Raw genomic sequence first — 12,152 nt, 5'->3', positions numbered from 1 at the left:
TTTAGATTGAAATTAGTTTAGATTGAAAGACTGCTGCCTTTTCCCTTTCAGGCTGTCAGACATGGATTTTTCGGAAGCGAAAAACTAAATAGCTTTAGGCTACTATCGCTGTCAGATGCACTTCAAAATATCATGGTGGGGGGGTGGTCAAAAGTCTTTTCGGGCACAAGAGAAAAGGAGAGAGAGGTGGACCCAGACGCTTATGGAAGTATTTCTTCCTCATGTAGGATTTTTGCCGTCTAAAATAAACACATGTGAGGTCAGCGACTTTCGAGCATTACTGAATTATTATGGTCCATAGCCAGAATCCCTACAATTGCTTCTGCACTTCTTTATTAAGCTCTCTCATGAAGCCAGACGTAAAGCCCATTTTAGCACAAGGTGATACCAACACACCACAAACAGCTGCTATCTTTTTATGTTGTAACATATCTGATGTTAAATCAGATAAGCAAAGGCAACTCTTGTCTTTTTTACCTCAGAGACTGTGTTGAACACAAACTCAGGATGTGTCCTGATTTCAGGACCTTCTTCCACAAGGTAATGTTTCAATTAAAATACAGAACTTGAAGATTTTTAACAGTTCAAATTCAAACTCCTTTTAAATGCTACTCTTTAGACAATGCACTTTCAGTATGGTTGCCGCATTGAATCAAAAAATTTTGAGGTTTAAAATAAGCTATTTTCACCTGTTTGTCATAACCTGCAGACTCTTCCTCTACAGCTCTTATCCTTCAGACTATTATTGCTTCTCATAGCCACACTTTCACCCAGTTTTAGTTCACTTATGTCAACACTCCTGCCTCTACAGGTCAATAGTGCACTTTAAATTATTTTCCATAGGAAACAATTTTTCTCTTGCACAGCAATGAACTTGAGAAATTCATATTTGCATGTATCAACATAAAAAGAAACCTTGCCAAAAAAAAATATACAAGGCTAGAAGCAATCATATAAATGCCAAATAGCTAGTACTAGCGCAAAATACCTAAAACCCCAAATGACTTTTTTTCCCCCCCACAGAAGATATGCGATTGTCTTTACACTAAAATGACATCTCTTTTTGAACATACCTGCATTGTACAAATTGTTGAGCTGCCCTGCAGGCTTGGAGCTCTGTGAAACAGAGGTCACAGATGTCCGAGACTGAGCATTGTTTCCATAGCCTCCATTCTGTTCCAGGAGCTAAGGAGAATAATACCCCAGATCAGTACTTTCTTGCTACTTTAGCCATCTTGCTATGCTTGGCAAATTACTGCTACTTGGTGCGAACAAGCAAACTGAAGCTCAGGACAAAGCCAGGAAGTTAAGATACACTAATTGACTCACCTGAAGTATTGTGCAAATTAAGCATTGAACAGGAGATGCTTAAGTGGGTTTCAAGTTAGTGCAGGCAGAGCCTTCATATATGAAATTTTTCTGTGCAAGTTAATTAGGATAAAATACAGCATGTCAAACAGAGTGCTAGCATACTAAAGAATAAACCAAGAGGATGAAAAGATTTTCAAAAAGGAGTAAGAAATACTAAATTCCCTTTAATGTCTCTGCTCTTTAAAGTGCATATTTTCAAAGGTCCTATCAATTCAACTGAACCTCAAAATAAATTAGTGCAAAATTTCCAAAAATACCGAGGAACAGGGGACCTGCTCTGAAATCTGTTAGTAAATGCACATACACTGCAGGGGACAGAAAGGAAGCCTAATCAATAATACTCCTTATGAGACATTTTTACCTCTGTGATGGGGGATTTAGGATTGACATTCCTAGCTGCTGCAATCTCCTGCAGTTGGTTCACAAGTTCAGTGATTGACAACCTCTCCTCTGGGTTCACCTTCAAAGTGGAGCCTAAAAGAAGGATATTCAGACAACGTAACAAATCATTCAGAGCTTTTCTCCCAACTGGTAATGATTTCTTCAAAACATTCCAGTGCAATAAGCAAATGCATGAACAGAGTGGAGAAACCGCTAAATCAGTATCTAAATATAATTTTCATAATAGTATCCATTAGAAAAAAACCACAACACTACTTAGGGTCAATAATATTTCAAAGAATACACCTTAGGATCAGTTAATAAAGAACATCACAGGTAGCTTTGTGTCTAATACTGCTGGAGTCAGATAAATTTCTGGATCAGTAATTAACACTTCCAGTAATCTATCTGAAATCTAAAGAAAATAGAATTTTTTAAGCAAGTTCAGAGAAACCAAATCAAAACACTAGTTGTGCCAATGGACTAATTCACATACTAAGCAAGACAATTAACAGAACTAAAAAAGCAATTTTCACATAAAATTTCATCATTTTTTATAATGGATTAAGATTATTAATAAAATGAGTTGCTGCAGTTTACCTTTTTCACCACCACGTCAATAACATTCAAGTATCAGTAAAACAATTCTCAATAACAACATGTATCTACAATGACACAGAATTAAACAACACTGTAAACTTACGAATGAGATCATGAAACACAGAATAGCGGGTGTCATTTTGTGGGATGACATATTTCCCATTGACTATGCGAAGTTTAGCTCCATCTTCAAATGGGTGTTGCCTAAAGCACAGCAAGTACAGGATACAGCCCAGAGCCTACAGAGATAAACAGAAATACTGCGTAGAATCATGGAGTCATTTAGGCTGGAAAAGACCTTTACAGTCCTTAAGTTCAAACGTTAACTCAGCACTGCCAAGTCCACCATTAAACCATGTCCCTCAGTACCACATCTACATGTCTTTTAAACACCTCCAGGCATGGTAACTGCCCTGGACAGTCTCTTCCAATGCCCAGCAGCCCTTGCAGTGAAGGAATCTTTTCTAACATCCAACTTAAGCATCCCCTTGTGCAACTTGAGGCCATTTCCTCTTGTCCTAACACTTGTTACTTGTGAAAAGTATTCCTGTCTATTTTTAAAAATCATTTAGAAGTCATTACAACACTTCGCACGATACAAAAATGAGTAGTTTTGCCATATTGAACATGTTCAAGAACAGATTATTCCTTAAAACTAAGTTCAGAAGTTTTATTTCATATCTTCATCCTGTGCTGCAAGGAGACACATTTTATTTGTGAGAACAGAATTTGGTCTAACTTAGATACACTGTTACGCAATACAACAGCTAGGTGATTATATAAGGGTTAAGCAAATTACTTAAATGACGCTAGGGAGACACACAACAATCTCTCTAAAACACATCTTCCAGTAAAGGTTTGAAGAAAACAAGCCCGAAATGACAGTCCTTTTATTCGCTACAGTCAGATGGCTACTCAGCTCTTGGAACAAATTAAATTTAAGATCATTTTCAGGTAAGTTCATTCAAGCCTCAAAAATCACAAAACCTGGACTACCACATCCTGGGAACTTCAAGGTTCCTTCATGTGTCTAACTTGACATTTATGTAAACTGAGAAGGGAACAACTAACAAAGACAGAAGTCAGTTTTGAATTCTAATCTCTAATCTAGGTGTTACGGATTAGCTAGGATAACTGTATCTGTTACTAAAGTAAATGTAAGTTGATACATATTTTTTCAAATAAATTAAGATATGAAATATGCTGGCAGAGTTATACTATTGTAACAGAAACATGTTCCATGTCACCTATAAAAGTTTGATAATAAAGCACCCAATGCCTCCAAGCAACAGCTGTCACAATGAGTTGGAAAATTCCTCCTCAAAGTTTCTTCTGAACCCCAGTAAGTATGGCTGCTTAAGCATATGGGCTTTTATAGTCGCCACAAATAAAGCAAGCCATTTTGGATGTTACCCAAGAAAACTGCCCAATGCCTCCAGTCCTCTGTGTGCACCATCTCTAACTGCCCTTGGTTGTCAATTTATCCCAAGAACAGCTTCTAAGGTCTGAAGGTTATTGAAGTCTCCAAAACGCTTAGTGAGTCTCTCAGTCCAGGGCCAGAAATAAAGTACATGTGTTAATTCTGTATATTCCTGCGCATTTTTGTCAGGCTGTTGAAAAAAACTCCCTATAATGTATACAGCGAAGCATCTGAGAGTCCACACAAACTAATCCAGCAGGGGAGTACAGAAAATAGCATCTACTCTTCCACAGAAATGCCTGCTTACAAAGCAGATCATCACTTACTTAGAGGAACAAAACTACTCCCTGTGCAGTCCAAGACACTCTGCAGTGATGAGGAGAGAGCCCCCACAGCCACACAGGAGAGAAAAGCACCAAGGCAATCAGTTGAACACACGGGAAAGGGAGGGCCACCCAAATTTGATTTTTGGTTCAATTGCTAGAGAATGTTTTTCATTTCCTTATTTTACCAGTAACCTAGCCAAAATTTATCACAGTTACAGTCCTATTTTAAACACCATCATTCAATTTGGCTAGAAGGCAACTTCAGGTGCAGCAAGGCAACTCCTCAAAGCCAACACCAACCACACAGCCTCAGCACCGCTACAGTTAACCAAAGAGCCCATTTCCAAGATGTTGTCCCAAAGTTGCATAGTCCCTCTACAAAAGTTACCTAGATCAGTCTGAGCACTCATATGCCAGAAGGTAAAAAAGCAGAACCATAAAGTGACCAAAAATAACTGGGAATAACTTTCTGACCTGCTACTGGGCCCTTACCAGAAACTAATTTAAACCTTCCTTAAGGAAACAGTGCAGTTTTTGGAGGGTTGATATAGTGTTTGGGGATTGAGGGAATAAGGAAGGGGTGGGATTGTTTGGAACAAATGAAAACGTTGTTTTTCCCCTGACTAGCTTCAGGCAACAAGCAGCACACAAAGTTCTACAGTACAGGTGCAGGATGACACCAAGATATTACACCGAAGTACTTTCTAAGTCAAATTGAACTACATGAAACCTACAGAGATTGTTCAGCTCACACTGAATTAAAATCTGCAGGATGTCTTGCATGGACCACTAAGATTTTTTAATTAGATATTGGTAAGGAGAACCCAACTTTGAAGTTTTGCTCCTTTACAAAACATTTCCGAAGTAAACTACTTTGCTCTTTCAGAAATCTTTGAGAGTGAGAGGCTATGAAGGGCCTTTCAAGCAAAAGATAATCTCAATGAGAGAAAAATCACTTGACAAGGAAAAAGCCTGTCACTTAGTTGAATTTCAGGTCAGGAATTCATGTTAATTTTGAAAACATGTAACTAAAACATGTAGTTATTTGGATTTAGTGTTTATTTCCTGATCTTCAGACTTAGGTAGGAAATGTACAGAAAGCAGTCAGCCAAGTCTAAGAACCTTTAGTCTTATAATCGATACCTAATCACATCCCCATTGTGGAGTCAATGCAGTTGATAATTTCATCTGTCCTGCTGTTCCATGACAGACATTACTTCCTTTGTTTTTAAGGTCACACAGTGACAAGCACACAAACTCAAGAGTATTAATCACTCTACCTGCTTTCTTCGGGAAACTGCTTTGCTTATCCTAACCACAAACTACAAATCATTTATGCTTCTAGAGACAGAGCCATATTCTACTGCCAAATACTTTGCCTATTTTTATTGAACCCAAAGCATAAAGAAAAAGATATGGAACAACATGTTCCAATCCAGGCATGGTAAATGAAATAGATCTTCCCAAGATACAGAAGGCAACAATCACCATATTAACATACAGAGTTATTTTAAACAAAAAAATAAACTGCAATTGCCCTTTTGAGTGAGGCTTTTATTAAACATATTTCTAGTTTTGTCTTTAACTGGATGTAATCCTGGCTCAGACTGACAGTATTTTGTGCACATTAAGTGACCAAGTGGTCAGAAAAATGTGTTTTACTTGGTGTATCTTCACATGCCACAAGAACATCACCAACAGCTGTAGAAACCAAACAAGAGTATCCACAATATTTTGCAACTAATTTAATAAACTGAAAAAAGTTCTAAGATTCCATATGAAAACTTTTAAAGCACCAGCATCACATTTTCTCAATATGTCTTTCGACACATTGCCCATACAGGTAAGAACTGAACAGCTTGACATCTGCCTCTGTAAAAAACACTCCGTAAACTAAGTCCCTAAGAACTATACTACTGGGGAGTACCTCAGTACTGCAATATTATGCAGCCAGAAAAGGTACAATTGAGGATTTAATATTTACCTTTAATTCCCACTACAGATTTTTAGTGAATGGGAACAGCTTATCATCCTTTCTATACAAAGCATGAATGACCTCTGCATCGTTCTCATCCTTGCTATCTGAGTATTTTAGCTGCATGCCATACCTCAACATAACCATTTTGAACTCAGCAGTAGGCTGTCCCAGGATTATATGCATAGCAGAGTATGAAAGGCAAGAATTTGAATCTAAGGACTCTAAGAATTCTGGATTTATGGTGGCAAGTTCCAGCTAGGCAACAGTTCCAGTGAATGTTAGGGAAGTTCAGCACTGCCTCTCAAATGGAAGTCAAGCTTGATCTGGGAGAAAACCTTGAACAGTATGTCTCATTCCTTTAACATTTAGATATGGTCCATACTATTTACATTGATTTAAGACAGCATCCTACATTTATTTTGGTGCTTTAGTTATTTAATCAACAAACTAACATGAAGCCTGCAAAATCAGTTTCACTATGATGTGAGCAATTATGATGCAGCAAGAAAAAAAAACTTCTTACCCAAATGTCCTGCTTTTCACCAACTGGAAAATTTGAATACAAGTCTATCATTTCTGGTGTCCTGTACATTGGTGTTGTATTCCTTGTGATCTGGAGAAAACAGACTTTATTGAAACAATCTTGAACAATGAGCTCTAACAGCATTCAACCAAGGAAACAGCTCTCCATGTAGAATAGATAGTACCCTAAATTTTAAAATTAATTTCAGAAACACTTGTCAAGGAAAAAACCATCAATTTAATCCTGCAATAGTCACAACAGCTTTGACATAAGGTCAGATGAAGACAGTAGTACTCAAATAACATTGCGATAGCCAAGAGCCCTCCCAAACAGCAAAGCACATAACGTGACTGTTCTAAATGAGGCAAAAATGGATAGGAACACTGATACCAAAAATTAACAATAAGCCAATAAGTGAATTAATGCTCCAGTATGTCTCTCTCTTTCTCAGTACACTTAATGACAGTGCAGACACATCCAAAGAGAAATTCTGGTCGTAAGGACACCTGAAGAGACTTTTTCTACCATCTTTTTGCATAGACTATACAAGACAGTGGGTACAACATCATAATTTCACCAGAAACCAGTGCTTTCCAAGAATGCCAGACTGCAAAACAGGGGACTTTTAAAGAGATTTGTGATGTCTGAAGTTGCACACATGAACTTAGGAGTATTTCTCCTGTTGATGTACTACATTAGATTTACCAGCATTACTCTCAACTCTAAGAACAAAAGTACTTTGCAAAAGCACACTGCACGCTAGACTTGGCCACTGTAGTCCAAGGCACTGTAACGTTGCCCATTCCTGTTCTGCTGAGCAGATTTGCCCCTCCTTTATCTCTCATTCAACTGAGAAAAACAGATCAGAAGGAAGATGCGACAACCAGTGGCACAACCAGTCTGGCACAACCAATTTCTTGTCAAGAGCACAATTAGAAGAAGTTCTAGTAATCACTTCTATTTTCACAGCAAATTGCAGAATGGACACTGACCATGCTGAAGCAGTGTTTCTATATGTAGCTACAGAACACAAGCTTTAAGTGTAACTGCAGACAGCTTTTGAACTCCAGCAGAACAAATACAAACCCAAAACTTTATAAACAACACTCTAACTGAAACAATCTTCAGTTGTCTTAGAAGCCTCATGAATTAATACCAGATTAATACTAACAGTTAAATTATTCCACTGTTGTTATTAAAATTAAATCACATTAAAATAATCTCACCTCTTCTTCAACCAGTGCTCTCTTCTGTGCAGACCAGTTGTAGTCAGGATAGTAAGCTATAGTTGTAGCACTACCGAAGTCACAAAGTTTAATTGTCCCCTGGTTACTAATAAGCAAGTTTTCCACCTTCAAGAAGATGTAGAATAATAGATTAAAAAATGCATCTTTTTTGCCCTGTATGCTAAGACACATGTTTTTACACATCATCTTACTTGTGCATACATATAAAAACTAATCACTTGAGCCAAAAATACTGTTTACAGGAGAACACAGATTTCTTACAATACTGTAGTTTTATAGGGTAGCAACAGAGCCAAATTTTAAAAGGAAGCACCAAGCACACCATGAGCAGGAAACATTCAGGAGAGCAAGAAATAGACCCCAGGGGGAAAAAAATAATTTCATTAGAGCCTAAGAATAGGCCAGATTTTCAGATGAGAACTTGTAGAAGCAGTGTCTTAGAATCCAAATGTTTTCAGGCATAAAATTGAACACTTTTAGCTTAACTCCAGTGGAGCGGAGGTTAGAATTGCTAGAGACACAAAAGAGGAAGGTACTAGTAGAGAAGCAGGCTGCTAGGAGACACCCATGAAGAGGCAGCTGTCACCTGTACAGAGACAGAATACAGCTATTTGAGGACCATGTGTTGCCTGAATAGTTTATCATCCATTATCCCTGCCTTTTTCTACTACATAAATTCCAACCTTCCTGTATTGTTAATTGAACATGGAAGAAACTTAAGGAAAGAGTAAATGTATTGGGCAGATGTACTTGGAATGATAATCACTGAAGGGCTGAAAAATGAAATTTGTACCTCTGTATAATGTTAGGAAAAGGGATCAAAGTTAATTGGCTCAAAACTTTTGATTTACAGTTGTCTACGCTGCTGACCTTAGTTTAGCCTGCTAAAAAGGGTAGCACAGTTAAATGATCCCTATTTGGCTCCTGGCTGTAGTAAGGCCTCTGCCACTTGGAGCACAACAATCATTTAACCTTGCTTTGCAGTCTCTGCAACATGATACCAACACAAAACCAAATTCCTGTCTTTTCCCATGTTTTATCTCTGTCAGGAACATACGCTCCTTGAGAAGAAAAAACAGTTACTGAATTACAGCATTAGCTCAACATCTATGAAAGAAATACGGATTTTACTTTTTCTTTTCCCCAGAAGAAAGATGCACCTTTTCTACAAGCTAGGGACTGGCTTATAGAAATTTCAGTGACGAATGATTAACATGTCTTTGACATGACCTCACAACCTAAAAGCCTGTTCAAAGCAAAAAACGGTATGAAGTAAAAAAAAAAAAAAAAAAAGGAGTGCTCTGTCACAAAAACTAGGTTTATATTTATGGGCTATACTAACAGCTAACATCAAAGCTGTCATCAAGAGTGTTGAAAACACTTAACACATTAACTTCTAAAAGAGTGGTCTTATTTTCCTTTCCCCAAAGTAACTGACTACATGCTTATTTAGGGAGGAACGAATTTTCCTATTTTTATATTCAAATGAAATCACATCAGGCTGGATACAGACACATGTGAAATTCAGACACTGTTCCAAGAGTAAGAATCTTCTCTCTCTTATTTTATGTTAATGAAAATTCAAATATATTCATGGTACAGCAGAATCTCACTGATGATTAGGGCTTCTTCATCTAAGTGAACAAGTGAAGGTGGAACCCTGTCTTCAAAATACAAAATTCAAACTCAGGTAAGTTCTTTCCAATCCCCAAAGCTCTTACGGGTAGAACACCTTTTACAGCATAACCCTATAGACTCCAGGTGAAAGCTAATAAAACAAGCAAACACAAAACCAAACAAACACAAAAACCCTAAGAAACAAGATCTAACATGAATTATGCCTAACAAATTTTAAAATTCAACTTAAAAACAAGCACTGAAGTACAATGCAAGTTGCCAGTTCTAAAACTAACAGCTTACTACACATTCTCAATGGCAATGCAATCCTTCACAGATAATTCAACATTCTTCTCTTTCAAAGCTTTCTCTCTTCTAGTAAGATACCTATTTATCCAAGAACTGCAGTTCCCCAGTTGTAACTGGCTATTTTATCAAACACATACTTAGGCTAACTCAATCAGCAAACGTGATACACTACTTTTCTGCCAGCTTGTTCCAGACAGAGTACAAGCAGTTCTTAACCCCAAGCACAAGGAAAAGATGTTGTTTGAAGAGATGCAAGTATTTCAGTGATGGACTTCACTAACTCAGTTGTGGCAAGGCAATAGATCTAAGCACCATGCTCAAGAGTCGTTTTTAACAGTGATCCAGCCCAAGAGGCTCCTTTGTTGTCTAGAAGTTCAGCCTTTATTTAAATATTGTAACGCACCTTTAAGTCTCTATGGATAATAGGAGGCTTCTGCTTATGCATATGCTGCACTGCTCTGCAGGTTTGATAAAAGATCTTCAAAACTGTGTCACAAGAGATGGGTCCTTTGGATTCTACTTTCTTTAAGAATTCCACCAGCTGTCCTGCAGGAAATCAGAGAAATTCACATAAGCACACAGAGAACACTGCAAATTCTGAAAACCTGACACAAATAGGCCCTTGTCAAGAAAGATTTACAGTCGTGAGTTGCATTTAATAGATATTCTGAAAATGGCAAGTCCACACTGACTACAGTGACAAAAGAATGAGACCTCTAAGAAACTACTTCTATTCTTCCTTTCTCTGACTAGTCTCCAACACAAAAAACTTAATGATTACCTCATATTTAAGACAAGGTTAAACTGTAGTCTAAAAAACCATGATCTTTATCCTATAAAAGATAAGGTTGAACTCTAGCTCCACTGAACCATGCTATCTTCTACAGTCATTCAAAGCTTGTAAGTTAACAAGCAACCTGTGCAAAACAGCTGCCAGAAGCTATGTGGTCTGCTGGGAAAAGAAATAAAGTTTACCTTTACACAGCTCTGTAAGCAGAAGGAACTCTCCCTGCCCCGTGTCTGATTCTTCTTTTCCTATAGATGCTGCAGAACAAAACTGGACAATGTTGGGATGACCTGAAAGTTTTTTCTGGAGATAACACGCTCAAGGAAGATCACTGACAAGTTCATTGATACTACTGCATCCAGTAGTCCATTTGAAATGTCAGCTTAAAACCACAGAAAGCATAAAAGCTGCAATCAATACCCTAAGAAAAACAGGAAAATCCATGCCTTTGCTGAGAAAGCAGCCTAAGGTAATGTAATAAAAAGTCAAGACAAAGTATTTTAAAAGTCCTTGTGATTACAGCTTAGAGGAAACTGGACTCAATAACAGGTCTAGTGCTTTTTGTCTTTTGACAGTGACTGCAAGACCCTAGCATGAGCAGCAGGGAGGGACATCTTGTAATTATCTGCTACTTCTCCGGATGGCTGATCAAGAAAGGGCTATTGTCTCCTCATCTATCTTTCCCAAGGAAGTATTAAGCATGCCATCCTTCAATTTTAAGTAATTAAAATAAAGTTCAAAAGAATTAGAGGTCTAAAAGCGCAAGGAACTTATCCTCCCATCACTGGTAATATTCTTCATGCTAAAACCTTTATCATGTTTCACTTCCAGTTCAAAAATTCGAGGTATCATTTTTGAGCTATGCAAAGGGGAGTACAGTGTAAGTGATCTCAGCTCCTGCCAGTGGAAGTTATGTTGCATTATGCCTGTGTGTGCATACACTGAGACTCATGCCTATGAGACAAAGACAATCTATTTACAGGATGCATTCACCAAGTCTGAAGAGAGAAAAGCAAAGATTGTAAGTAGAACAAAGCTATTACAAAAGAGCAAGTTGGATCCATGCAATTTGCATGAATCTTATCTTACACATCTCTCCACAACCTTCTATTCAGAGCTGCAGGAATTAATTGCATTTCACAGTCTTATCTCACAAAGTTAGCAACAATTAACCCTTCATCATGTTGTACACATGCTTTCATGACTCTGAGTTGTGAAAAACATTCAAAGAACATTGACATTATCTTGCCAAGAGTAAAGAACTCAGAGTATATAGAAAATATATAGTGCTATGGTACTCTGTTCTTGGAAGTGAATTTCTAGTAAGTGATGTTCAGGCTAAGATTTCGCCAAACATATCAGCAATCATAAAAATAAATGTTTGAGTAGCTTAAATTAAGATCAGTGGGTTTGCCTGCTAATTCAAAATGAAGCTGAATACACAGAGCAGAACACATCAGCATACCAGAGCTACTCACTGACTCTTGAAACAAACTGAGGGTCTAAGAGGAGCCAGGCCAAGGAGAAAATATTGAATTTACTAAAATCAAGGATTGAAAATACTTTGAGATTACATTATACCCTACTATCTGA

At 37.6% G+C, this 12,152-nt stretch overlaps 1 protein-coding gene across 2 annotated transcripts in view; it reads right to left on the bottom strand.

Annotated features, from left to right (window-relative positions):
• The window catches only part of GAK (cyclin G associated kinase), a 68,261-nt gene that overhangs the window by 47,718 nt on the left and 8,391 nt on the right, over positions 1 to 12,152 (bottom strand). For both annotated transcript variants that reach the window (XM_042023483.1, XM_042023484.1), the window contains exons 4-10: positions 10,748 to 10,862; positions 10,176 to 10,318; positions 7,826 to 7,951; positions 6,600 to 6,689; positions 2,456 to 2,591; positions 1,733 to 1,845; positions 1,074 to 1,185 (exon numbers count right to left, since the gene is read on the bottom strand). In XM_042023483.1, the coding sequence (XP_041879417.1) occupies positions 1,074 to 1,185; positions 1,733 to 1,845; positions 2,456 to 2,591; positions 6,600 to 6,689; positions 7,826 to 7,951; positions 10,176 to 10,318; positions 10,748 to 10,862 (835 nt within the window). The remainder of the gene's footprint in view (positions 1 to 1,073; positions 1,186 to 1,732; positions 1,846 to 2,455; positions 2,592 to 6,599; positions 6,690 to 7,825; positions 7,952 to 10,175; positions 10,319 to 10,747; positions 10,863 to 12,152) is intronic.

This window comes from Corvus kubaryi, unplaced genomic scaffold (assembly GCF_017639235.1).
Source record: "Corvus kubaryi isolate FWS band 111438036 unplaced genomic scaffold, C.kubaryi_AGA036_p1.0 37249, whole genome shotgun sequence".
NCBI lineage: Eukaryota > Metazoa > Chordata > Aves > Passeriformes > Corvidae > Corvus > Corvus kubaryi.
This window is presented reverse-complemented; position numbering and strand designations above follow the sequence as displayed.